Raw genomic sequence first — 27,294 nt, forward strand, 5'->3', positions numbered from 1 at the left:
GCTTCACAGGATCTCGAAGGAGCAGTTTACTGACAGCTACTGTTTTTACAACCAGACACATTTGAGTTTGAATCCTTCCATTCGAACTACTGTTTGATTTGGGACAGATTTCCATATCTGATTCTTTTTCTAGAAAAGGGCTTCTAAGGGCGGTGTTCAGCATCCAGGAAGCAGAGTGCATATAAATGCGGAGCCCAGCTCTGGTGAAGCCTTGGAGCCCCTGGGAGTGGTAGATGCCTCAGTCGGGCTCCCTGTGGCCCCCCCCTTCTCTCCCCTGCAGCTGCTACACCCCAGACTTACAGACCTGGCCCCTACCGTCTGAGGGCAAGGCGGAAGTGAGGCGGGCAGCCTGTGGCTTCCTCTTTTTTGTTCTGCTGTGGGCCCAAGACTCCTTACTCAGAGCCTGGGAAGAGGGGACTGCGCACCATGGCCTCCCGTGCAGCGCCGGTCAGACAGACACAGACATGCTGTTGTTTCAACGTCCGAGTCGCCACCATAGCCCTGGCCATTTACCACATAGTGAGTATTGGGGAGTCTGGGGTGTTTGGTATGTGTGTGTGTGTGTGTGTGTGTGTGTGTGTGTGTGTGTGAGTGTGCGTGAGGACACACTGAGACCTTCCAACTGGGGGATTGCTACCTATTACTTGTCTGTGGGACCCTGGACAATCCCTGTGCTACTCTGGGCCTTAGTAGTTCCCTGTGGAGTTGAACAGAATAGTGAGTGCCCTTTAGGTTGTGGCTGTGCAAAGAGAAAGGCAGGCTGGCAACGGGGAGGAGTGCAGGTTGGGATTGCTCCAGGATGCCAAGCTCCACACAGGCCCGGGTGTAGGGCTTTCTGGGCCCTTTCCTAGTCTGGGGTCTGGGGTTACCTTTGGACTTCTAGTGGGAACCAGGGACTGCTTCCTCTCAGCTCACAGCTCAGTCAAGCCTCCACCTTCTCCCTTCAAGGATGGCTTAAGCTTTGTGCCTGGGGAACTGCTTGGGGAGGGGGAGCCAGCATGTCACAGTGGCTGTCATTGTCACAGTGTGACCCCAGGTCCAGTCTTAGTGCCCAGGGATAAGGCTCTCCCTTTGGAGTGGCCTAAAGTTGGAGTCTCTGTTCTCTTCTGCTGGGATTTACCCCTCACCCCCTGGCCCTGGCCACACTTAGCTCTCTGAGGCCCAAACATTTCTTGGCTTCAGTGACTCAGACAGAACCTGTGGCTAACAGCTCTCCTGGGCCTGGAAGAGCTTCCTCAAAATCAACCTAAATCCGTAGGCTGCTGCGCAGAGCCTGGTGACATCTGCTTCCGGCCACAGGCAGTGTGGCACCAGGCAGTGGTACAAACCAGTTCTGTCCTTAAGCTCTTGTGTGCGCCTCCCTGCCCCCCTCCCCCATTCCCAGCCTTTGCTGTGCAGTCTCGGATGACTTGTTGAACCTCTCTGAGCCTGTTTCTTTAGATCAAAACAGAAGATGAGGATGATAAGAGCTGTGTGTTGGGTGGCTGTGTGGGTGAAGTTGATATCTATAAAGCATGAGGGACATGTGCAACATGGTCCCCCGCCTTTCCATGAGTGGTGTCCTGACCTACCTGTCCACCGAAAGCAGGGGTTCCCAACCTTCCTAACGCTGTGACTCTTAAATACAGTCCCTCACGTTGTGGTGACCCCCCCTCCCCACCCGTAACATTATTTTCATTGCTACTCCATAATCATAATTTTACTACTGTTATGAATCATAATGTAAATTTATTTTTAGAGATAGAGAGTTGTCAAAAAGGTCTCAACCCATAGGTTGAGAACCACTGTTCTAGGGCCTGGCATGGGGAGTGAGGGGACTCAGAGTCTGTCCTGTACAGCCTCAGCCAGCACAGGAGCTGAGAGGGGCGGTGGCACTCTTGTCTCGGCATCAATTCTTTCAGATTGTCATCGCTGAGATAGCACAGCATTCTGGGAAGGACGTGACAAGGGTCCTTATGCCAGCTCTGCCGGACTCAGCTGTTTGAGCTCCTGGGAAAACCTGGTTTGGGGCTTTCTTCCCTATCTAAAGTGGGGACCAGGGGCCGTGAATGGGATCTTTGAACTCAGACGTTTGCAGTGTGCTGGGGGTGGGGGTGGGTCACTAAGTGGCTTCAGTGGGGTGGAGGGGCTTGCCGTCTCTGGAACCCTTGCTCCATCTGCTCTGGAGGCTCTGCTCCTGTCTTTCAGAGAAGTGTTTCCTGTCTGATTGGCTGGCATCTCAGAATATCATAAACATATTAAAAAGTAAATAAACCCGGCAGGCCGCATCGTGCAACCATTGAGTTTTCTTTTTATTCATGCGGTCCAAGCACCTCAGTTGTGGGTGCATGAGTGATGTCCTGTTTCCATAGAGATCAGGACACTGTGGGTCAAGCGATCAGGGAAGGCTTCCTGGAAAGAGTGTCACAGGTGGGGATACTGTAGTGTGGGAGGGGGAGTGTGGATAAGGAGCTAGTGTGCCCGAGGCAAGGTATGCCAGGTTCCAGACCCTACTGAGACAGTTGGTGGGGGGAGGAAGTGACTTTGCGTAAAGTTGAGCCTTTGAGCCTTTCCTCTGGTGTTCCAGTGTTATTTGGGGCTTGGTCATTCTTGGCATTGTGTAAGAAGGTCACCTCCTAGCCACCGTTCCAGGTCCCTAGATGTGAGCCATGATTGTGCAGCCTGCAAAACCACTGCGTGGTATGTGAGTCATTTAGAGCCATGGAATGTTCTAGAGCCGCGGGGTGGGGGTATAAGAAAGAGCAGAGAAGCCTGGAAGTCAGATACCCATCCCAGGGACTGGGTTAGAACACACAGATGATCTTCCTACCTCCTTGGCCAGAGGCGCTTTTCCCTTCCACCAGGAAAAGGGCTGGGGGTTGTGGGGGGGCTTTCCTTTGGCGCAGCAGGTGGGTGCCAGGTGTGCCAACAGGACGTCAAACATCTGGGTAGAAAAAAGAGAAGCCACCACCAGATGTACCAGTCACTCATGCTGCCGTCATCTGGAGCCAGCCATGGGTGACTTCTCTGTACGTTGAGAGCTATTTGTGCACTTGGTCCCTGTGGGGAGGATTAAATTGGGCCATTGACGACCGAGATGGGGCCACGCTTTGTGGAACTGTAGGGTGCAGTTACAGGAAGATCCTACCTGGCCAACGGGTTTGTGCTCAGATGTTCCAGGCCCCCGGTTTGCCTTGGGCACAGGGGAATGAGAGCAGGGTCCCTGGATGGCCTCTGAGTTCTTCCTTGTGTCCTAAGTTGGTGGCAGGAAGGGAGAGGGGGCACTGGCTGGCCTTTTAGTAGAGAAATCCCTGGGCTCTCTCTTGCTGGGTTCCTGCTTCTCTTCCTGATATTGGGGTGGGGGTGGGGTGGGGCTGGTACTTGCAGTGACCAGAGAAATCTACACAGACTCTTAGGTGGAAGGAGCAAGCTAACACCAGAGAGAGTGGGGATGAATGGGCAGTCACTAGCCCGGAACTGTGAAAGGTCTATTTTCCCCTTGCTTTTCTGAATTTGCCTTCTTTTCTTTCATGTCTTTGAGGCCAGGTCTTGCTACGCAGCCCAAGCCGGCTTAGAACTCACTCTCCTGCTTCAGCCTCCCCAGGTCTGTGTTTACAGGTGCGCACCACTGAGATATTTCTCTCCCCTCTCTTCTTCTTCTTCTTTCCTTTATTGTGATACTAGGAAGGGTGGGACCCAGGGCCTCAGGAGTACCAGGGAAACCCACCAACACACTCCCACTCCTCTTTCTATTTTGACACAGCGTCAGCTAAGTTGCTCGGGCTGGCCTAGAACTTGTGTGCATCCTGCTTCAGCCTTCAGAACCTCTGCATCACAGGCCAGCCCCACGAGGCTCAGCACAAAGACTGCTTTTTAAAACAAGCATTTTGTTTTCAGGACAGTTTCGGATTTAGAGGAAGCGGCAGATTCAGTGCAGAGAACTCCCCAGTGTCCCTCTCCTGTCTCACATCAGTGGGACACGCCTGTGACAACTGCCTGTCAGGACCTACAGACTGCTTTCTCTTTCTGTCCATATCCTTTTTCTGTTTCAGAGTCTGGGTTCCTGTCACACCGGGTGCCATCCTTCTTGCCGCCCCCCCCCCGGGCAGCAGTGGGCTCTCTGGTCTGCTGGAGTCTCTGGGATTGCAGACTGGGATGGCGCTGAGGAATTCTGCCGGGTATTTGGTGGACTGTGTCTCACTGGGGTGTGCCTGGTGGCCTGCGTGACAATCAGCCTGCTTAAGGCATTGCTTAGAAGTGTGGTGCACCTTGCAGGCATCTTCTCTGTGAAATTTTCTTTCTCCTCTTTCAGTGGATCTGGGAATGAGGTTTCTCTTCTGGAGGGTGGAATGGACAAAGTATGGGAGAGCTGTCTATCCCCACGTGCTGGGTAACGGGCTTATTGGTGCATGGATTGGCCAGCAACTCGCAGATAAACATCGTGTGTGGTTTAAAGCAGGGCAACTGTGTCATGTTGACAGAGCACTGCATTGTACACAGAAAACCAGGATGGTGACTTTCTGTGTACCAAAGTGTTCAAATCGTGTAGACAGGCAGAGAAGGGGCAATGGGACTCCTAGGCCCTGGCTGGGGTAGCTTGCCTGTCTGAGAGGCCCCTCATCTTTCTCAGTGCTCTGGGATTCATTTCTCTTTCTTGGGATCTTCAAGGAAGCTTCTTCCAGGAAGTCCTCCTGACTTGCTTGCCTCGGAACTCCAAGTCTCCCTCCTTAACTTTGTGTTGTGGGCAGTGACTGGATGTGTGTCACTCACTGGGGACCTGACCCTGAGCACACAGGTGTCTATCGTTGCTGTCTGAGCCTCACGTCTTCCAGCTGTTAGTGGAGGCCAATGGTCTCTGTGCTAAGGGTGATTCTTCCGAGGTTCTGAGCTTGGCAGTCCTTGGTGACATGGGCGGGAGGAGGGTGTTAGCTGGCCATGTGACCAACCGCAGAGGTCAGTCTCCTTTTGAAAGCTCAAGTGCTCAACAGGGATCTAAAAATCAGCCCCACTGGTCTCTTGGGAAAGTCTCAGCTAAGGCCTGACAATCTAGCACCTTCCTCTTTAATACCCTGGCTGGACAGAGGCAGGATCTGGCCACCTCTGTGTGTCTTTCCTGCTGTGGGGAGGCCAGCAGAGTTAGGCCGGGGTTCTGGTCTCTCCTCAGTACCATTTAGGACATCTTGCTGGAGGGTCTCCCTGTTGTGGGAGAGGCATAACCAGGGAGGCATCCAAAACTTCTGTGCCAGGGGGTAGAAGCTGCACTGAGTTAGGACTGGTTTATGCCAGGCCAAGGCTTCTCTGCCAGGACGAGGGCACAGTGACCCAAGAAGCAAGGCTTTCATTCTCAGCCCAGAGCAGTGGTTCAGTACAAAGGATTGGTTCTGAGCTTGGGTCTCCTAGGAGACCCATCTGCCTTAGACTGGGGGTGAGGGTGGGGTGCTCAGAACTCCAGGAAAGCACCTGGTGATACCTGGCTCTAATCCTATCCTCAGAACAGAGCCTCGGGTTCCTCCAGGTGCCTGGGGAGTCAGCGTGTCAAGTGAGAGCCCCACCCTACCCCCACAGCAGCTGCCTCTACATTCTCAATTCTGTAGAAGAGGAAACTAGGGCACAGGGAAGCCAAGTGGGGCTGCCAAGGGGATAGGCCAACTGGTTTGTGATAAGGAACAAAAAGCCTGGGTTCCTGATCCAGACAGAAGCTGGGGCACAGTGGTGGTCCTGGTAACCAGCCTGGAGCTGTTGCACCCAGCAGCCATATTCTTAGATGTAGGGCACACATGTCAAGATTCAATTTCAGCATCATCTGCACCATGGGGAAAGTGAGGCTCCTGATAGAGCCTGCCTCAGAGGGCTGAGGCTCAGGAGGGTGTGAGAGAGGGCATGTCAGCATTCAGGGGAGGACTTAACATGCAGTAGGTGCCTAATAATTACAGCTATCATAACACCCAGTGCTATTATTGTGGGTTTCTGCTCTGAAAATGGTTGTTGAAGAGCAAACAGCCCCTGCCTCCGAAGGTCTTAACGCGCTGTCAGGTCCCTGACATCTTTTATTTTACAGAAACGGAACAAAGAAAGACTCAAGCCAACAGATTTTTAAAACGTGCTGGTGGAAACACCACATTACAGCCAAACAGACAAGTCTCTGCCATGTGGCCTCGGATGCTTATCTGGGACATTTTTAGTCTTTGGGTTGGTGGAGGCTTGGGTCAGTTAGCACATTCTGGAAGGGTTTATCCAATGGTCACAAAGCTGTTAGGTTAAAGATGTGCTCCCGTGTCTTTGATAAATGTCCGTTTAGGGGCTGAAAACAGCCTCCCATAAGCTGACTTTGGACCTGTAACATTCCAACCCTCCACAATCATCGACTCTAACCCATCTGACTTGTAGTTTGATGCGTCGTGTTTAGTGTTTTAAGGAGGTATAGGTTTTTATTTTATTTTATTTTTCTGGTAACATCAGTTAACAAGATAAATAGGAAGTGGTGGGTGTGAGGGATTGCTCGGGGTGGATTTACAGGAAGTTGATGATGAGCAACCAGGCCATGGGTTGAGCCTAGAGAACAGTTTCTCATGATTGCCAAGGCAGGGAGATTCCTTGGTGAACCTCCCCAGAACAGCTCTGTTATTCTGTCCGTCCTGTGACCTGGCCTTTCCCTTCCTGGCTCCTGGGTCTTGGGGCAGACCTGCCTCCGGTCTTCTCTTCTGGTGGGCAGCCTTGCTGGGGAGGGGATCTCCAGATGGCTAGAACTGGCTGCCAGTGCTCTGGGGACAGCATGTCCTGAGGCGCTGGTGGCAAACCGTGTCAAGTGTCATCAGTGATGCTCAGCTCTGCTGCTCTGTGAGGGAGGGGTGGGAGTGAGGCAACATTTGACATGTAAATAAATAAAATAATTAATCACTGCTTGTGGACGTTGTACATCGTGGTGCGCACTAGGCTCCGCACCACGATGTACAACGTCCACAAGCAGTTTCTCCACCCTCCCCCTGTGTGTGTGTGTGTGTGTGTGTATATGTGAGGGGGGCTTTGTGTGTGCTCTGACTGCTCCTGGGGGGCCGTTGTCAGCCATACCCACCTCGGTGTTCCCAGCCTGTCCCACAGGTTCTCCAGCCACATACTGCTGTCACTAACAGGGGACTTGGGGTGGGGTGGGGTGGGGAGGAGCTTACTGTGTGATTGGATGACTTCCAATCCTGTTTATAAGAGGGATGCCTCCATTTCCTCCGTGAGGGCTTACACTGTCTTTCTCTTGCGGAATCTGCTACGACTGAGCACCTTTCCAGGGACATTCCCTTCCCCTAAGAATTCTTCCCTGAGCACCCCCACACCCCCGCTGCCCCAGTGTCCCTGAGCTTCCCTAGGGTCCTTAGATCCTGCATGCTGCGTCTCTACACTCTCGGCCTTACAGGCCGGAGCAGCAGTTGACTTGGCCCAAGTTATCTTTGATAAGAGCTGAGCCCTGGCACACAATAGGTGTCAGCTGATTGCTAATGGCTTCAATTTTTATAAACCGTTAACTCATAAGTCACCCATACAGACATACAGATAGCCCACTCCCAAATTAAGTCCAACTCTCACCAAGTCACTGTCCCCTGAGATCTCCTGACAGCCACTGCCCTGCTCGGTGACTGTCCTGACTGCCCTGGATCTCGGAGCTCCCCAGGGCAGTGTCTTTGTGGCCTCACACTCCTGAGTTTCACCCCTAGGCCCTGTCCCCCAGGCTCCACTTTGCTGCACAGGGTCTCACAGTGGGAGCCTCCCCTGTTTCCCCGAGAGGAAAGATGGTGCTTGGGTGGCTTTAGGTCTGGGGCTCTGGCTGCAGCTTCTGGTAGCTTGTGCTTCTTGTTCATACACATGTGCTCCATGGGGACCAGCCCACCTTTCTGGGCCATCATTCTTTGCGGTAGATAGATGTCTCCTCATTTTCTTCTCACAGTGATACTCTGAGGTGGGAAGATTCTGATCTTTCTTCTATATTGGGGAAACTGAGGCACAGAGCTGTTTAGGTGGACTGATGCGGGCCACACAGGGCTCTTGCAGGTATACTGGGGTTCTCTCTTTTCTCTTTTCCTTTTCAGTTTTTCTTCATTTCTCTTCTTTGTCCCTCCCTCCCCTCCTTCCTCCCTCCTTTCCTTCCCTCCCTCCTTCTACTCCACCTCCCTCCCTCCTTTTTTCCCCTTTTTTTCTGTTCTTATCTTGGAGACAGGGTCTCATGTAGCATAGGCTGGCCTTGGATTCTCTATGTTCCCAAGGATAATTCCCAAGGATCCTCCTGCTTACATCCCCATGTGCTGGGATTCCAGGTGTGCACCTCGACATGGGGGGGGGCTCTGAGCCCCCACAGAGAGTCCAGGCAGTGGGGAGGGACCAGCAAATGGGAAAAAGCCAGCTCAGGTGACTCTGGCACAGGGAGGGAGCCAGCTGGGTGCAGTGGAGCGTGCAGGCAGGATGAGGGTGTTGTGGTGGCATATAGAAGCTGGGGGTATGCTGAAGAGATAGTGCTCTGGGGGAGTGACCCCACCCAATCACCCCGATAAACTGTGACAGGAAGCAGGGGCTGGGGGAGGAGAGAGCTTCCCCTGGCTGATGACATTTCTGTCTCTCTCTGTGACCTCCCAGATGAGTTGAACTGGGTTCCCCAGGGTGGCCAGCTGGTCACAGGGAGGGATTAATAGCTATCCTAAAGGCCTAGAGTTTTGCAAATTCTCAAGGTCCCAGGTCACCCAGTGGGACACAGGGCAGGGCTGATCTGCCCTTTGGGTCAATGATGGAAGGGTGTGGGTGACACCGAGGACCCGCTGTTGGTGAGGACAGGCCGGGGCATGACTCTCAAGCTCATCTTGACGGGTTGCTAAGAAACCCCCCCCCCCCCGTTTCCTTTTTCTCCTTTTGATGAGTAGCTTATAGGGTGGATCCTGCAGTACCTCGGTGGGATTAAATTGCTGAGGCAGAATCAGGAAGTGCCAGGGTTGCGATTGCACAAGGGGCTTAGAACATGGCTTTGCCTGTAATGGGGGCTCCTGGGAGAGCCCCAGAAAATGGATTTACAGCCAGAAAGGGAGGATGGCTTTAAGCAGTTGTTCTCAATTGTTTAGAAATAACTTTTTTTTTAACTAGTTTTTTTCTGTGTACGGGGGTGTTTCATCTACGTGTGTGTCTGTGCACCTGCAGAGGTCAGAAGAGGGTACTGGGTCCCCTGGAACTGGGGTGATATATGCAGTTGTGAGCATCCATGAGGATGCTGGGAATTGGGCTCTGAATCGCTGAGCCATCTCTCCAGCCCCACTGTTTGGTAACTCTTGGTGCTTTCTTGGTGAGAAGCTCCAAGAAGACTCTGAAGCGAGGGACTCCTGTCCTTCTCAGGACCCCATCCTTCCCCCTTCCTCTCCTGCCTTTGCACCCAGAGCGGGGCCAGCGACTCGGCCCTCTGTGATCACCCTCATGGGATCACCATTGCATCTGAACGTCGTCGTCACCCCGACGTTCCCACATGTGCCGTCAGTGTCGGCCGCAGTGTCAACACAGAGACCACAGCTGTTACTTCCTGCCTCCCAGCATGCCACTGGTGTTTCCTCCAATCACCCGCCACTGTCCCTGTCACCTACGCCAGGCCTACTTCAGGAAAATGGTGTGGCCCCTTTCCATCACCATGGTTGTCGCTGGCAGCCTGATACCTCCTCTTCACATCACTATGTCTGTCCCTAGCCAGTCTTCCTCACACTCTTTTACATTTGTGCTCAGTCCTGCTCAAGCTGTACACCAGCCAGCTCTGTGTCCCGTGAGTCCTGGGACCCTGAAGGAACCTTGGAGGAGGTGTTCATCTTCATTCCAAAACCCAGAGAGGTCAACAGTTAACTCAGGGTGCAGAGCTCACAACCACAAAATGTGGCCCATATGGAGAGAGGATGCTGGGGTGGGGACAGTAGGCTCAACAGCATCTGCCTCCACTGTAGAGAGGATAGCACAGTCCCAGAGACACGGCCGGCCACACACCTGCAGCCTGGGAGAGTCTCAGGACTGCAGCCAGGTGGAGCCCAGCATCAGTGATGGGGGAGGCTAGGCCTGGAAATCCCCCTTTCTGTCCCTCTGTCTTTTCATGGCTGCCCTGAAAGAGCTGATTGCTTCTCTGGAGCTAGGATGCTTACTGAGGTATGGGGCCATGGCTGAGCACTGTGTCCTCTGATAGCTGTGCAGCTGGAGGCTTTGTGGGTAGAAGGCCATTGATTGGGGCAGGGGCAGGGGGGACCTGCTCTGCCCTCACACTCAACAGCGCTCTTCTTTTGGTGAAAACTGAGGTATGGGAGGGGCCAGGGTGAAGCCAGCATCTCAGGTGACACAGACAGGAAGAAAGCCTGTGGGTTTCCAGAGTCTGCTGTTCTGAGGGCCAGGGGCTCTGTGTAGTTCCTAGGGAGGAGGCAGGTGGCTGTGATCAGGGTCACCAGCCCTGAGAGGAGCCTTGAGGGGTGGGGACAGAGATTTGAGGTTCCATCCAATGGAGCAGGGCAGCCTTCTTCCTCTCTGTCCCCATTGCTGGATTCTAGACAGCCTCATTATGTCCTTTTTGCTGAGCTATGGGTAACTGTAGGCCAGACTTGTGTTCAGGTCTCTGCACACAGTGGGGCTAGTAATCTCAGGAGTTGCCCTTCTTTCTCTTGGGGACACAAGGTGGTAGTCTCCGAGGATGCCTCCTTCCTGCTGAGCTAACTCTTAGGTTGCATTTCTGTGTGTACCGGCTGGTTTTGGGTATCAAGTTCACCCAGGCTGGAGTTATCACAAAGAAAGGAGCTTCATTTGGTGAAGTGCCTCCATGAGATCCAGCTGTGGGGCATTTTCTCAATTAGTGATGGGGGGGGGGAGGTCCCCTTGTGGGTGGTGCCATCTCTGGGCTGGTAGTCTTGGTTCTATAAGAGAGCAGGCTGAGCAAGCCAGTAAGTAACATCCCTCCATGTCCTCTGCATCAGCTCCTGCTTCTTGACCTGTTTGAGTTCCAGTCCTGACTTCCTTTGGTGATGAACAGCAATGTGGAAGTGTAAGCTGAATAAACCCTTTCCTCCCCAACTTGCTTCTTGGTCATGATGTTTTGTCCAGGAATAGAAACCCTGGCTAAGACACTGTGTGACCTCGGGCTGGTACCTACACTCTCTGAGCTCCAGACTTCCATTTGGCAAATGAGGACAGATTCACCCAACCCTTCAGCAACGTCTTGAATAGAGATCCAAGCTGCTTGGCAGAAACCTCCTCTCTGCTCCCTCGCTGCGGGGAAACACTTCGGGCCTAACAAACACTGCTCACTCCTGCTACCTGGATCAGGGAGGCCCCTTGGCCGGCCCTCTCGAGGATTTTATAAGGGAGGATGCAGGAGCAGCCTCAGCAGGGCCAGGAGGCCAGAGACCCAGGGAGAAGGCACGTCCTGGGTCATTGGCCACTTGCTATGGTTGTTGCTGGTTTGTGAATGGCAGTGTCCCTCAGAGTACAGGGCCAGGGTGAGGAGTCTGTGGGGTTAGGGATTATGAGGAGCCTTGGTCTCCAAAGTGGAGTAACAGTTAGGGTGACCCTCATTGGGTCACCCTCCTGGATGCAGTATTGGAATATTTGTTTATTCATTTTGAGTTAGGGCTTCATGTAGCTCAGGCTGGACACAAACTTACTATATATCTTAGCGTCAATGACCTGCTTCTACCTCTCAGGAAGTTGGATGACAATATCCTGTGCCATGCATAGTGTGTGGGAGGCTGGAGATCAAGCCAGGATGTTTTGCATGCTGGGCAAGCACTGTCCCTGTGCCCCAGCCCCAATGCCAGGGTTCCTAACGTCTGTGCCGCTTCTTAAATTAACCTCTGGAAGGTCTTGGTGTGAGTTTACAGCGTCTTTAGTACACTGCACAGAGCATAGGGATGTAGACATATTCCAAAGTTTTCCAGATGTTGGTGTGTGGCCACGGTGACTACTCCTTCCCGGGTCTGGACCAGCGGACATGGCTCAGGGTGTTTGGAGGTGGCACAGTGCAAGGACAGCACTGAAGACTTGGGTGTTGCCTTACTCTTGCCTTGGTGTGAGACCTCAGACAAGCCTCCTCTCTCTCTGAACTTCTGAAAAGAACAGAGAGAGCTCACAATATACAAGTACACCCAGGGCTCACCTGGCAGCTGGAAGTTGAGATTGTCTCATTTGAGTCACCTGGCAGGCACAGGCTCAGGCGTGGGGGATAGGCCTGCAGTCTTTTCTCAGCACCTCTCCCCCACCCTTACCCCACCCCCACATACCAATCCTGCTGCCCCTTCGGGCAGCGGCCACCATTTTGGATGAAGCAGAGCCTTCGAATCACTTCACATTAGGCAAAGGAGAAGCTCCAGGAGGAGCCAGACAGAGACAGTGTCCAGCCCAAGGCAGGCTCTGGCCTCAGCTCCTGCCAGGCCCAACCTAGAGCTTTTCCAACTCATGCAGTCTGTGCCTCCTGCATCCTGCAATTGCCTTTTTATAGATGGGCAAATTCAGAGAGGAAAAGCGACTTCTCAAGGACACACAGCCATCTGGATCCAAATCCCATAGCCGTCTCTCCATCCATTTCCTGCTTCGCCCTTCTTTCGGACTCCTGAACTTGGGGTTCCAAATGACAGATCGAGATCCATTTATGAGCTAGATACCAAAACTAATGAGCCAATCACCCAGAGTTTGGAAAGGGAAACAGATAAAGGTCTGGCTGCCTGTCCACTCAGTGTGACCTGCCACTTGGTAAGCCAACATGAACTTAGGCTGATAAAGTGTATCCACACAATTCGGGGTGGATCCTGATCTCAGTGTGGGTAGATTGTTCCCGGAGAACTGAGTGTGCTGTAGTGGGGAGGAGGCACAGAGCTTCGGGACGACACAGACACATGGAAGGGTGTGAGGTCCACGTGGTTGCGTGGCATGGGGGCTCTTCTGTTAGACGGCTGTGGTGTAGACAAAATGCAGTCCCCAACAGCGTTTGTAGCTTTAGAAGCTGGGATACCCAATACTTAGGCCTGTCAGAATCATCTCTTCTCTGTCTTGCATGGTAAGGGTCCCCCAGGAACAGGCTTCATTCATTCATTCATTCATTCATTTGTTCATTCAATGCAACAGCTACATCAGTAAGCGAGACCCAGGCATCCTTGCTGGGGGCCAACAGACCAAGTCACACCTGCGCCTCGTTGTACAGATGGAGTTTTCATATCTGCTGTGTGCTTTGGCCAGGCATCCTGGCTGGTTCCCCACAGCTCTAAGAGGCTGTCGTTATTGGCTCCTTTATAGCTGGGAACGTAGGTACTCTGGGTCTGTGGTGACTGGGACTGGCTTACCCAGGACCTGGGGCTCTACAGTGTGTCCTAGACCTCTGCTAGGGACTGGGGACTCTACAGTGCATCCTAGACCTTTGTTGATGGTTCATGGACTTGGAGCTCCATGATGCTTGAGTATGATGACCAAAATCCTGTGTCAGCCACAGCCTGTTCTGCGGGTACAGGGAAGGGGTGCAGTCAGGGTGCAGTGAGAGCCAGGGTGTCCTTCTGAGTCTCTCCTGTGCCTTCTTGGGTACAGGGGGGTGCCTAAGATAGCTTCTGTATAAACCCTATTTACAGATGAGGAAACTGAGGCATGGAGAGGTCAAGCCAGTTGTCCGCAGCCACAGAGCAGGGAAGAGGAAGGGTTGGGATGATGCAGTTGAACATCATGTAATTTACCCAGAATGCCCGCTGACTAGGCAAGCGGTCACTCCAGCCCCTCGACAGCATCTTGCTTGGATGGTAGCTCAGTGGTGTCCTTTCTCTCCTAGGTCATGAGTGTCCTGCTGTTCATTGAGCATGTGGTGGAGGTGGCCCGCGGTAAAGTGTCCTGCAGGTTCTTCAAGATGCCGTACCTCAGAATAGGTATGTCTGGGCGCAGTGGTGGATGGAAGGGGACCTGCGGGTAGTGTATGACTAGGACACATGCACGGGTATCTGTGGGCCTGCCCTTTCCATTGGACTGCAGTGCACCCCTGAATCTTTGGGAGCTGGGGGTATTTCACATGCAAATGAGGCTCTCCTGTTTGCACCAGGGGCTTTCTCAGGTTCTGAGGCTCAGACGGAAGTTCCTGCCATATTGGCCACTTCACGCTGCCCTGACCACCAGTCTTTCCCCGGCCAGCCACCACCTTCACCCCTCCCAGCCTGGGGACTGCTTCCCCGGGTGGCCACTTTCTGCAACAGTAGCCGCAGGGAGGAGGGGCCCAGACATAACTAGCACAGCTGAGTGCCAGCAGCCCCTCAGCAAGGCCCCTTGGGCCCTGTCCCACTGCCCCTGTCCACACCAGCCCAGAAATGCCCTCTGCCAATCATAGCCCTCACCTGGGTGAGGAGGGCCAGCCTACCTCCCAGGTCTGGTCTCAGGCTTCACTGCTCACACTGCTGGTCCCCGGAACCCATTCAAACTTTGCCTCAGTCTCTGCCCTGCCTTGCAGCTGACCTGCTCTCCAGCTTCCTGCTCATTGGCGTGCTCTTCATCATCAGCATTAGCCTGCTGTTCGGCGTGGTCAAGGTGAGGCCCGTGCAGGGATGGAGCGGCCAGGGGCATACACCTTCCTGTTGTCCTGAGCACCCCGTGGATCTTCACCTGTCCCCTCATGGGACTCCATAATCAGCTGCGCTATGAGGGGAGCTTTGGGGGTGGCGGGATGCTCACAGGAGATCTGCATTCTGTGGCCTGTGAGTAGGGCTGGAGCTTTAAGGATGAAAAAAAAAAGGGGGGCACAGTAGTATGGGATCCAGAGAAAGGGACAGTATTGGGCTTGTCCTCAGGAACAAAGATCTCCCGTTGCCCTGCCCCTACTGTAGAGGGACACTCGCTCATGAAACTCTGGGAGTGTGGGGCTGTACTAAAAAAGGCAGACAGACCCAGAGAGAGTTGGGTGATGGGGAATCGGGGAGATTGAGTCATCCTGTGGCTCTACTTCCTACAGAAGAACAGCCATTTGTCCCATGGCCCCCAGGGAGGTAGGAAGTTGGCCTTGTCGCTTGGCCACTTGGAGAGAGTCCTGCCCTGAAGATGGTGGGGACGCTGGTTAGGTAGAGAAGTGGAGGCTTAATGCTGGCCTGGAGTGTCTCACTCCCTGGTCACCCTTGTGGAATCTGGGAGCCTCACCTGCCGGGGTATGTCCTCACTGTGTGGTTGGCTGTGGAGGCTGCTGCAGAAATTTGGTGTCCAGCTAGAGAGGCAGAGCAGGGAGTCCCTAAAGATTCAGACAGGGTGTCTTGGCTACCTCTGATGGCTTAGATAACCACGAGACACCATCTTTTCTGTGACTTTGCCCCCAGTAGGGACATCTATGCATGGGTGCTGGGTTCCCACCGAGGGAGAGAGACCCTGCTGACCTCCTGAGGCCTCTTGCTGTGTCCTCTCATATCTGACTTTGACCACCTGGAGGGAGGACAGGCTCCTGTCCCTGGGACTTTCCTTGCCGGTGCCTCCACTTCTGGCCCTGTGGCCAGTCCCCTCGCCTGTCAAATTCTGGATCTAGCTAGGTGTCCTGGCTAGGATGTCCTGTTCGGTTCCCTTCTCCATAGAGTAGACATCATACACTACCTCTTGTGTTCCACCCTCAGAGTCTGTCATTCAGCTTCCATTGCTGGGATGAAAATCCTCAAGAGAATAGGGAGGGTTCGCTTTGGCTCTTGTTTCCAGCCCACAATGTGCCAGCTTTCTCTCGCCGGGTGTGAGATGAGGCGGAATGAGGAGAAAGCAGGGGGTGGCTGGCAAAGCTGCTCACTTTGTGGTAGCCAAGGAGGAGAGGAAGGAGAGGGAGGAGAAAAGGGGTCACAGATAGATCCTGAGGGCACTCTGAGGGACCTGTAACCATGCCCCCTAGTTGACATCATCTTGTGACTCTTGCCGAGCTCAATTGGCAGAGGACTTGCCCAGAGTACACAAGGTTCAATCCTCAGAACTGCACAAATGGGGCGGGGTGGTGCACACCTGCAACCTAAGCAGTCTGGAGGTAGAGCCAGGAGACGTGGCAGTTCGGGGTCATACCTGGCTACACAGGGAGTTTGAAGCCAGCCTAGGCCACATGAGACTTTGTCTGGAAAAAACAAAAGACAGACAGACACAAAACATAACAGAACCCCTGTATATGGAGCCTGTTCCCTGGTGTCTTCTGAGACACCTGAATGTTCCTCTCCCCAGGATGCCCCTCATGGGAGTTGGATGGATCTGGGCAGGCCCTAAGCACTGATCTGGTAGCATCAGTGATAGCCAGGGTGGTAACAGGACGAATAGGAACAGGGACAGCCCTGTGGAGTGCTGGTGAATCAGGGGCACCCTGACAGGGTGGACTTGCCTTCTAGAACCGGGAGAAGTACCTGATACCCTTCCTGTCCCTTCAAATCATGGACTTCATGCTCTGCCTGCTCACACTGCTGGGCTCCTACATCGAATTGCCAGCGTACTTGAAGCTTGCCCGGCCCCGGCCTGTGAGTACCCGTGTGCATGGCTTGACCTAGGGAGGCTGGCTAGGGCAGGTCCTTGAAGGGCTGGGCTGATGGAAGGTGGTGGGGCTGGGGAGTTAGAAGCCCCCTGTTGTGGTCCCAGTTCTGCAGACACACCAATGTGAGCATCCATCCCATGTCCCTTTCACTGAGCAAAGTCCATGAAGGAATGGCTGGTGGCTTGGGTGGAGAGCCTTCCAAGGGAGGGCCACTTGGTACCCTGCTCGTGGGTCTTCATGCTTCCTCTTGGCCCTCCTTAGGGTCCTTCTAAGGTCCCCTTGATGACACTGCAGCTGCTGGACTTCTGTTTGAGTATCCTGACCCTGTGCAGCTCCTACATGGAAGTACCCACCTACCTCAACTTCAAGTCCATGAACCACATGGTGAGTCTTAGTGGAGGCCCAGGTCACACCCTGGCTGTGTGGCCTGGGGCAAGGTGTCCCCCATGCCGGGTGGGTCATGGTTGGAGGCTGGGTTTCTGGGGATGGACACTCAGGGGTGGATGATGAATTGGGGGAGTAACTATCAGAGAGAAGCTTGTAGGGTCAAAGAAGGTCTGGCCATTATGAGCTTCACAGCATCCTGCCCTGGGAAGTACATTATAGGAATGACATCAGGTGTCCACTGCTGTCTAACTCACTACGGCCAAGCACAGTGGCTTAAAATGACCAGGTCTTGTCACAGTTCTGAGGGCCAGGAACTTTGGGGTGGCTTGTTAGGTAGTTCAGTTGCTGTCTCAGCATGGCAGCTAGGAAGGGGGTGAGTGACCTGTTCTACCAGGGGTCCTTACATCAGTGTTTGTACCTTCCTTACCCAGTTCCTCATAGTGGGGGCATTTCACAGGGCAGCTTGAGTGTCCTCAGGGCACAGATGCTGGCTTTCCTTAGCGAAGGGATTGGGAGGGAGAAAAGGAGACACCAAGAATGAAATCTTCATTCTGGCTTCTGGCTGGTTGCTCCCGAAAGCTCACACCAGTCCCTGAATGAGTCTGGCCCGTCCTCCAGGGAAGTGCCGGTGCTTCTTATTTCAGAAGAAGGGGAGCCAGGTGTGGTGGTGGTTGCCTGTTATCCCAGCACTTGCAAGGCCGAGGCAAGAGGGTTGCTGTGAATCTGGGACCAGTCTGGGCTAGCAAGACTCTTTCGACAAATAGGCAGACAGAATGTGTGGGCATATCTGCTCCTTGCCCAGAGGTGGTGCCTCTCATACCAGGTGCCCCAAAAGTTGGCCCCAGCTGGAGCTACCCTGATGGTGGTGGGTGTAACCTGCCAGGTGTTAGAGGACTACATGGCTCCTAGCAGCCAAAGCCTTCCCAGACTAGGAGGCACCAGCTACACTCTTCTTCCTTCCCCTGGGGCTCCTGAGTTGGCAGTTGCCAAGGTAGTGCATGAGTGTGTGTGCATATGTGGTCATTTGTGTGAGTGTGTGTATGTATATATGTGTGTGTGTGCATGAGTGTGTGTGCATATGTGGTCATTTGTGTGAATGTATGTGTGTATGTATGAGTGTGTGTGCATATGTGGTCATTTGTGTGAGTGTGTGTATGCATAATGTGTTCATGTGTACATGTGTGTGTACATGCATATGCGTGTGTGTGTGTGTGTGTGTGTGTGAGAGAGAGAGAGAGAGATCTGTGATGCTGCGCAGGGCTGCGGCATTGATATGGCTCTATATCATTGCAGAATTACCTCCCAAGCCAGGAAGGCGTGCCACACAGCCAGTTCATCAACATGATGCTCATCTTCTCAGTGGCCTTTATCACCGTGCTCATCCTGAAGGTGAGAGGGCCCTGCACACCCATGGTTCTGTGACCATGGTTAAGGCTGGGCAGTAGCTCAGACTTCCCCACACTGGACCATGAGGAGGCAGGATGAAGTGTGCTTGTGGTCCCCTCCTGCTTCTAACCTCCCTAGCTCTCCTGCCTCAGCTCCTCTGATGTGGTCTGGCATCCTCGGGGACTTTCTTCTTAGAGGCCGTGGGTCTGTGAAGCCATGAGTACTCAGCTGCCTGGGCCCAGCATGAGGCTTCTTGTGACACTGGCCTCATGTGCTGTCTGGGGATAGATGTCAGCCCCGTGTGTTCTGTAATCTTAAAGAATAACAATGTGTCAGAGGCTTTTGTTTTGTTTTTGAGACAAGGTCTCACTTAGTCCAGGCTGGCCTCAAACTCACTATGTAGCCCAGGGTGACTTTGAACTCCTAATTCTCCTGCCTCTACTTCCTAAGTGCTGGAGTGTCTTAGTTAGGAACGGCTCTTCTAAGGACAACATTTAATTGGGGCTCCCTTACAGATTCAGAGGTTCAGGCCATTATCATCAAGGTGGGAGCATGGCAGCATCCAGGCAGGCATGGTTTGGGAAGAGCTGAGAGTTCTACATCTTCATCTGGAGGCTGCTAGGAGAAGACTGGCTCCCACACAGTTAGGAGGAGTACCTCATTGCCCACCGCCACAGTGACACACTTCCTCCAACAAAGCCATACCTACTCCCCAGGCCAAGCATATTCAAACCACCACACGGGGTCACAGGGGTGTACCCTCACGCTCAGCTGAAAGGCAGTTTTGAAGAGGACTTTCCCACCATTGAGCTTGGTCTCAAGATGGATGGGGTCCCTTTGATAGTGAGTTCCCCATCGCTCAGGATGGCTGAGCAGGGTGTGCCTCGCTGTGTCCAGAGATGCTACAGGCCAGATCTGAAGTTGCAAGAGCGTTTGCTGCATGGTGGCTGTGGGTATCAGTAAAGACAGTCTCCGGAGCGTGTCAAGCTGGCATGTGTGGAAGCCCAAAGTCCGAATAGGGGTGGCATGGGGTCTGAGTTGCTGCTGGGTGCTGCCTTTTGGGAATGAGTGAGTGTTGGTTCCCTGGAGGCCAGCGCCTCTCAGGCGAGGGCAGCAGGGTTGTCAGAGTGTAGTCTAAACAGGCTCTCCTCTAGGTCTACATGTTCAAGTGTGTGTACACATGCTACAAATTCTTGAAGCACATGAATTCGGCCATGGAGGACAGCAGCTCCAAGATGTTCCTCAAGGTGAGCCTGACGGAGGGTCCAAAGCCTGGGATAGCACTCTCCTGCTGTGCTGCTTAGGGCTAGTTCCTTTCCTTCTCTGAGCCTCAGCACTTTTTTTTTCAACATATTATTTTTATTGTTTGGGAATATTGCATGAGATTGGGAATCTTATACAATGCACCCTGATCACTCCCATTTCCCAGTCCTCTCAGGTCCACTCTCCCACCATTGTGCCCCTGCCCCCCAAATACACTAAGTTTAATTTGTGCTGCTCAAACACTCATTGGAGCACAGTCAAACTCCCAGCAGGTCTCAGTACTTGTAAGAAGACTGTCGAACCAGAAACGTGAACAACATCAGTTATGATAGTCTAAGATTCCATCTACCCGCCCACACACCTACCCCATCCATCCATCTACCTCTTATCCATTTATACATCTATCCACCTACTCATTCATCATTCATCCACCCACCTACACATTCATAACCCATCGCCCAACCATTATCCATCCATGCATCATCCATCTATCCATCAATTCACTTATCCATTCACCTACCAACCACCATCTATCCATCATCCATCCATCCATCCATCATCCATCCATCCATCAATTCACTTATCCATTCACCTACCCACCACCATTTATCCATCATCCATCTATCTATCTATCTATCTATCTATCTATCTATCTATCTATCATCCATCCATCTATTCATCCATCTATTCATCCATCCATCCATCATCCATCCATCCATCCATTCATCCATCCATCCATCATCCATCATCCATCCATCTATCTATCATCCATCCATCTATTCATCCGTCTATTCATCCATCCATCCATCATCCATCATCCATCCATCCATTCATCCATCCATCCATCCATCCATCATCCATCCATCATCCATCCATCCATCCACCCATCCATCATCCATCCATCATCCATCCATCCAATCATCATCCATCCATCATCCATCCATCCACCCATCCATTATCCATCCATCATCTATCTACTCACCATCCTTCCATCCCTCCTTCTTCCTTACTGCCTCTTGGTCCTTTGGTGTTGTACCCAATCTTGGAGGGTAGAGGACATTGAGATGCCACTTTTTGTCTTAGAGGTGTGCACAGTCTACAGTGAACCCAGTTGCTGAGATGCGTTTACACTTCTGTATGAAACACAGGGACCTTGAACATGGAGCTGTACACAAGTGATTCTGGGAATGCTTCCTGTGGGAGAGGACAGGAAAGAGAGAGTGTGTCTGGAAGCAGCTGACTGTAAAGTGATGGGAACATTGCAGCTGGGCCAAGTGTTGGGAGCACACTTTGAATTGTGGGAAATGTCATTTCTGGTAGCAAGTAGCAGAGACTTAACCTTGTTGATATAAGTCCCAAGGGGAAGTTAGTAGCCCACAGCACGTAAAAGTCTATCGTAGGTATGACTGTGTCCTGATCTTGGATTTAACCTCTATCTCTTGACTCTCCTCTCCTCAGTCCTGGCTCCCATTTCAGGTAGACCTTCCCTATGGTCACAAAATAGCTTCGGGAGCCCTAAGGCCAACATCCTATCTTTTTAGTAATACCTGCAGAAAGAGTATCTCTGATTGGACTATCTATAGTCTGAGGACTATACCAGGGGGACAGAATTTGATTTTGAGTGGCTCATCTCAGGTTATGTTTCTACCCCCTGGATAGGAGGGATGGGAGCCAGTTCTTTTGAGAACATTTGGATGGAGGATGTTCATCAAAAGCCTTGGACACTGAGGTTAACTGGCTGGGGTAGGGGCATCCCCTGTGGGGAATGAAAAGTGAAACCAAGTCACACAAGCATGGACATCATTTTCATGGATGTGGGGGGAGGCTCCTTGTATCTCAGGTTAGACCAATGGGTTCTTCTTGATGGTGCTCAGTAATCCTTTCTGTCTCTCCCAGGTGGCTCTGCCGTCCTACGAGGAAGCCTTGTCTCTGCCCCCTAAGACTCCAGAGGGGGACCCTGCACCACCCCCATACTCAGAAGTGTGATCCCCACCAGGCCTTTAGCCCTTGGGCTGGGAGAGGTAGAACTTCCTCCTTCTGCTTCTTCACTTTGGTGGTTGCTGTGGCCTGCCTGCTACAGGACAATCTGCTTGTGCCCCCCCTCACTGTCCTCTCCTCTCGGGGACCCCTCACTCACAACTGAGTCACCCTGGGCTCAGTGACCCTTTGCGGCTCAGGATACTCAGCCTAGCAGCCCGTCTCATCTCCATCAGCAGTGACACTTGTTCAGAGCACAGCCATGGCAAGTTAGGGTGCGTTTGGTTAACAGCTACCGGCTTGATCTGTTTGGCCAGGCGGCAGCAGGAAGAGAATCTGGCCAAGCAACAGTTCCTGGTGTCAGTTTATACTCAGCCGTCAGGTGACAGGATGGGTCATGGTCGTGGTGCCCGTTTGCCACCCCCAGTACCCCAAAGGGTACGAACAAAATAATTCCTTCAAATAGCTTGCTTAAATAGTGATTCAGCCAACTACCGTCATTAGGAATTATGATAAAATCTAGTAAGAAACAGAGGAGGAAAAGAAATAGAAACGGAGTCCCTCCCACCACTCACTGCAGTGCTCATCATGGAGCCCCTCCCACCACTCACTGCAGTGCTCACTATGGAGCCCCTCCCACCACTCACTGCAGTGCTCATCATGGAGCCCCTCCCACCACTCACTGCAGTGCTCACCATGGAGCCCCTCCCACCACTCACAGTGCTCACCATGGAGCCCCTCCCACCACTCACTGCAGTGCTCACCACGGAGCCCCTCCCACCACTCACTGCAGTGCTCACCACGGAGCCCCTCCCACCACTCACAGTGCTCACCACAGAGCCCCTCCCACCACTCACAGTGCTCATCATGGAGCCCCTCCCACCACTCACTGCAGTGCTCACCACAGAGCCCCTCCCACCACTCACAGTGCTCACCACAGAGCCCCTCCCACCACTCACTGCAGTGCTCACCACGGAGCCCCTCCCACCACTCACAGTGCTCACCACAGAGCCCAGCCTCTGCTTGAGTTTCTCCAGCACCTGGAGGCTGGGAAGTCCAACAGTCTCGCCGCTGCCCTGACCATCCTGTTCAGCGTGGAAAAAAAATGTTGCTTCTGTTTTAAATAATCCCTTCCCATGAGCCACTGCTCTGATGGCAAGCTGTCCTTATCCTCAGTCAAGTGTTCCCTAGGGCCACACAGTGGTGAGAGTTCAGTCAAGTGTTCCCTGCAAGAGTCACTTTAGCCACCGGCAGATTTAGGGTCTGGTGATCACACATCAGCTTGCTTCAGCTTGCTTGCTCTGGGCTATGCTCAGGGGATGGCAGGTTTGGAGTTGGCTGCCCTGGGGGTAGCTGTCTGTCACTATGGCTGCCCAGTTGGGGTGAGCACACCCCAGGCTAGCCTATGGGGTGTGAAGAGTCGGCCAGAGTCATGCGTCCTATGGTGGCAGCAAGGAGGGTCAGTTCATATGCCTCTGCTGGCTTTTCCATCGCTAGAGGTTGCTAGGGATCTACACCCTGTCTGTGGTGTAGATGGGGCTGCAGGGCTGAGAAGTTCCCACTGTACCTGTGTCATTGCTTGTGTGTGACTTGGAAGAAGGGCCAATAAAGCAACTGCAAGCTTTGCTCTGTCTCATGTGGTTCTTGAAGGGTGATATAGGGACAGAGGACCTGCCTCTGTCCTCCAGTCTTCATTACTCTAGCACACATGTGCACAGCACGTCTGCCCTATCCCCCAGGGCCTGGCCAGCTTGCCAGTGTCACCTCCTGAAGCTATGTGATCATCCTCACATCTCCCAGTGCAGGGGGAACTCTGTTGACAAGGGGAAAGATGGCCTCCAGCCAGGGCCTGCTCTGGATCCTGGGGACACACAGGCTCGGGCTGGGAGACAGATCCATACACTGTGGACATCAGCCAGTGTTGTGGGGAAAGTCCGTGACCTCAGGGTCCTGAGGGTGAAATGTCTTAGGGGGGCATCTCACCAAGAGGAGCGAAGGACAGGTTGTGCTAAGTAACGGCTGGTCCAGGCTACAGTTGTAGAATGTACAGGACTACCATGGGTGGAGGAGGGGATGGGCTCAGTGTTCTGTCAGCTGAGACCAGTGGAGGCAGGCAGGGCCCCCTGCACAGCAGGACTCTGCTTGCTCACCTGGCCAATGTCATCCTGAAGAGCATACCTTGAATGAAGATGGATGTGAGCCACAGAAATCATAGTGAACCCATCATGCCCGGTCTTCCCAAAGGTGGCACTGATGCTTCTCAGCTCTCAGCCCAGAGGGAAAGTCCAGGGAGTTTAGACTGCAGATCTGGCGGAACCCAAGGCTGATGTTCTCCAAATCTTGTGTCTTTCTGCCTTGGTCTATCTGCTGCCTGCCTCTCTAGAACTGCTGAGTAGCTGAGGACCTATCTGGAGGGGACTTCATGAGACAGCTAAGGTAGTTTGAGCCAGGATCTGTCACCAAGAGAGACCAATGGCCTGGCATGGTGACACACTTAGGGGCTGAGGCCAGAGGGTCTCAAGTTATTTAGGTTAGCCACAGCGGCGTAGTGAGACCTTGCCTCAAAAGACCAAGTGCTGAGTGTAACCCTCAGAGTGCTTTCCTGGTGTGCACAAGGTTCTGAGTTCAACTCCCAGCATCACCTAAAAGCAAAAACAAAGGCTAAAAATCCTTCAGGGTTCCCTGGGGATGGAAGATCTCACTGCGTATTCTGTTTGCTGTTTGGTTACTTGTTTGTTTGAAACAGGGTCTCTTTGTGTAGCTCTGGCTGTCCTGGAACTCACTCTGTAGACCAGGTTGGCCTCAAACTCAGAAATCCGCCTGCCACTGCCTCCAAGTGCTGGGGTTAAAGGCATGTGCCACCTTGCTTCTATTTGCTTTTTCAGTCAGATCTCAAGGAAATGATAACATGTGACTCCAACACCTATTGGAAAAGGAGCTTCAGAGAGGTCCAGAGACACCAAGTGACTTTCCTAAGGCCCCACAGCACTCTGGGTAGATGAAGACCTTTTGTTTCTCGTCTCAAGTGAGGGTTGTTGGGATGAGCTAGGGCCTCAGCCTGTGTGAGCTTGTGTCTTGTGAAGATCCTCTTACTCTGATCCTAGGCAGCCACAGAATAGAGGATAGAGCCACAGATGTAGAGGATGGGGCAAGAGCAGCGGTCACAGAAGAGAGGACTGATTTTGCATCCTATCACTGTAGGACCAACGGGCTAGACTGTGGATCCCAAGGACCAGGAGGTGTCTGGGTGTACTGCCTGCCTCCCCACTCCCTGCCCCCGGCACTGGCCTGGAGCCTTGGTGCTGAGCTGTGTAGTGGGATTGTGCCCTGTGGTCAGGCAGCGGGGAGGGGGCAGCCTAGGGACAGGAAATAGCTGGGTTTTGGGGGGAAGTCCATGTGGCCAGCCAAGCCAAGCGCGTTGTGGTCTCCTGGGCAGCCCGTGTGGGGGCCTCTCAATGCTTTACTTGAGGTTCAGACAGGAGCTCTTTGATGGGGAATGGGGACCCCCAAGGGCTGCCTGAGCAGGAGCCAGGAGGAAGCCAACTGGGACAGTGCTGTTCCAAGGCAGGCAAGATGGCAGCCGCTGGAGTGCTCAGAATCACACTGAGAGAGCATGGGTTTCTTGAGGACTGTAACACTGGCAAAATCATCAGTCCACTTCCGTGTTCCATCTCTGAACACACTGGGGACCAGCACAGATATGGCCTGGCCCCAGCCTTGCCCATGACACACAGGTGACTTCCGGCTGCTGTGCGCCCTACCCTGGACCTCAGGGGTGGGTGACTATAGCACAGCACTTGCTATGTAAGTCCACAAGGTGGAGAAGTGTGTGTCCTCTGGACATGTGGATAGGATGGTCACTAAGGGGTGAGAGTGTCACCCAGGTAGACAGGGATGCATGTTTTAGTGGAGCATAGTGGTGGCTGCTGGCCTCTCTGACACCTTCTATATTATCTAGTATTTGGCTTCCAGCTGGTGTGACCCCTTACGGAGCACATGTGACATCACATATGGCTCTTCATCCCACAGAGGCAATGTTCCAGCTGCTGGCATGGCAAGGAATCCACTTGCTTTTTTTTTTTTTTGTAGAACCTCGATGTCAAATAGTTCTACAAGTGAGTGGGACTGTGTGTGTGATGGGAGCCCAGCTGCCTCCTTTTCCTGGCCTCTGCTTTACTTTGGGGTGACTAAGGGTCCCCATTCAGTTGGATCGCTTTTGGCAACAACTCCAGTTTAATAGAGTGGAGGCAGGCAAGCATAGGGAATGGCTTGAAACCTGAAACTTCACTTGGCTTGCACTATATGCTTGCAGTATATACTCAACCCTCTTCCAAAAATTGTACTTGGTAATCGGAGACCATATCTGCCTTGAGTTGCATATTCACCCCACTCCAAACAATCGAGTATATTGTGTCCTCCTTAGCAAGCATCAGTGACTCTCCCTGTTGTGGCCCCCGTGAGATGGTTCAGCAGGTGAAGACGTTTGCACCAAGGCGCTGATAACCTGTTTGATCCTGGGGCCTCCATGGTAGAAGGAAGAGAACTGACTTCTGAAAGTTGTTCATTGACCTGTGCACACACACACTGTGAAATGTATGTGTCTGTACACACACACACACACACACACTCTCACACTGTGGAATGTGTGTGCTCCCCCCACTTCCTTTTGTGGCTAGTTTCTATTCAAATACATCCCTAGCTATATCTGGTACTGGACTAGATGGTTTAGGTGCATGGTCAGTAAGACAAACCGTGTCCTCTAGTATAAGACTATATTTACCATTTTATGTTTGAGCATAATTGAGCATACATATGGTTTAAATCAGATACATCCAAGGGGGTGGGACAAGCATGGTAGGAAAAGGTTACAGAACCCAAACCTGTCAACCAACATATAGAACCACTCTTGCTAAGCTCCCTTGTAACCAGCTTATCTTCTCCTTGAGCCCCATAAAAGGGCAAGCTTAAATGAACCAGAACCCCTCAGTGTTCTCTCTCTCTCTCTCTCTCTCTCTCTCTCTCTCTCTCTCTCTCTCTCTCTCAGCCCCCCGCTCACTTGCAGCAAACCTGACTGCTTGTGTAACTTTGCTCTTGAATACTTTTCCTTGCTGTTCTGCAATCGTTGTGTGCCTTTATTTCAGTTCCTTGAACGAGATGCCAAGGCCTGGAAATACCCGGTCCAGACACTGACCACATTTAATCATTTTAAATGTCAGAAGAGCAGGCTGGGCACTTGGCCCTGCTCTCCATGGGCCTTTGGTGGCAGCAGAGCATCTGTGGAGCAGCTGGGTAGGTCTCTGCAACCACAGACACAGGAGCATCCTTGGCTGACTGGGCTCCTAGGGACCAGAGCCATAGCCATGCCCTTCCCCAGGTTCCTGGAGGATGTCTGCCTCGTTACTCACTAGGTGAGTCCTAGCAGGCAAGAGTGGCCAGCACGAGGGAGCCACAGCTGGATGTGAACAGCCAGCCCATCTGGGGGATGGTGCTGTGACCATCCCAGTGGTCTAGATGGCCCAGCCAAGCAGTTACCCCTGGCATCCTCTGGCCCATGTGCTTCCTCTCTGGGAGGATGGGCTGCATAGCCACATCCAGATGCTCTGGTCTAGATGATCTCTGAGGTTCTCCAGGGCCCAAAAGTTGAGGTTTTACATCACTTAGGTGACTGGGACACCTGATTCCACCCCCACACCCCCTTTTAGATTTGTTCTCACTTGATTGCCTAGGCTTGTTCTGGGTTCAAGCAATCCTCCCCCTCCCTCTTCCCCTTCCCCTCCTCCTCCTCCCCCTCCCCCTTCCCCTTCTCCTCCTCCTCCCCCTCCCTC

The 27,294-nt window shown here is 52.9% G+C and overlaps 1 protein-coding gene across 1 annotated transcript; it reads left to right on the forward strand.

The window, feature by feature from the left end:
• Positions 1-216: 216 nt before the first annotated feature.
• Laptm5 (lysosomal protein transmembrane 5) lies at positions 217-23,094 on the forward strand. The gene is made up of 8 exons (XM_021160248.1): positions 217-519; positions 13,769-13,862; positions 14,435-14,511; positions 16,317-16,442; positions 16,718-16,840; positions 18,137-18,232; positions 19,384-19,476; positions 21,389-23,094. The coding sequence occupies exons 1-8, from the start codon at positions 427-429 to the stop codon at positions 21,476-21,478; spliced, it is 792 nt and encodes a 263-aa protein (XP_021015907.1). The 5' UTR covers positions 217-426; the 3' UTR covers positions 21,479-23,094.
• The last annotated feature ends 4,200 nt before the right edge of the window (positions 23,095-27,294 follow it).

The sequence above is a fragment of the Mus caroli genome, chromosome 4 (assembly GCF_900094665.2).
Source record: "Mus caroli chromosome 4, CAROLI_EIJ_v1.1, whole genome shotgun sequence".
Taxonomy (NCBI): domain Eukaryota; kingdom Metazoa; phylum Chordata; class Mammalia; order Rodentia; family Muridae; genus Mus; species Mus caroli.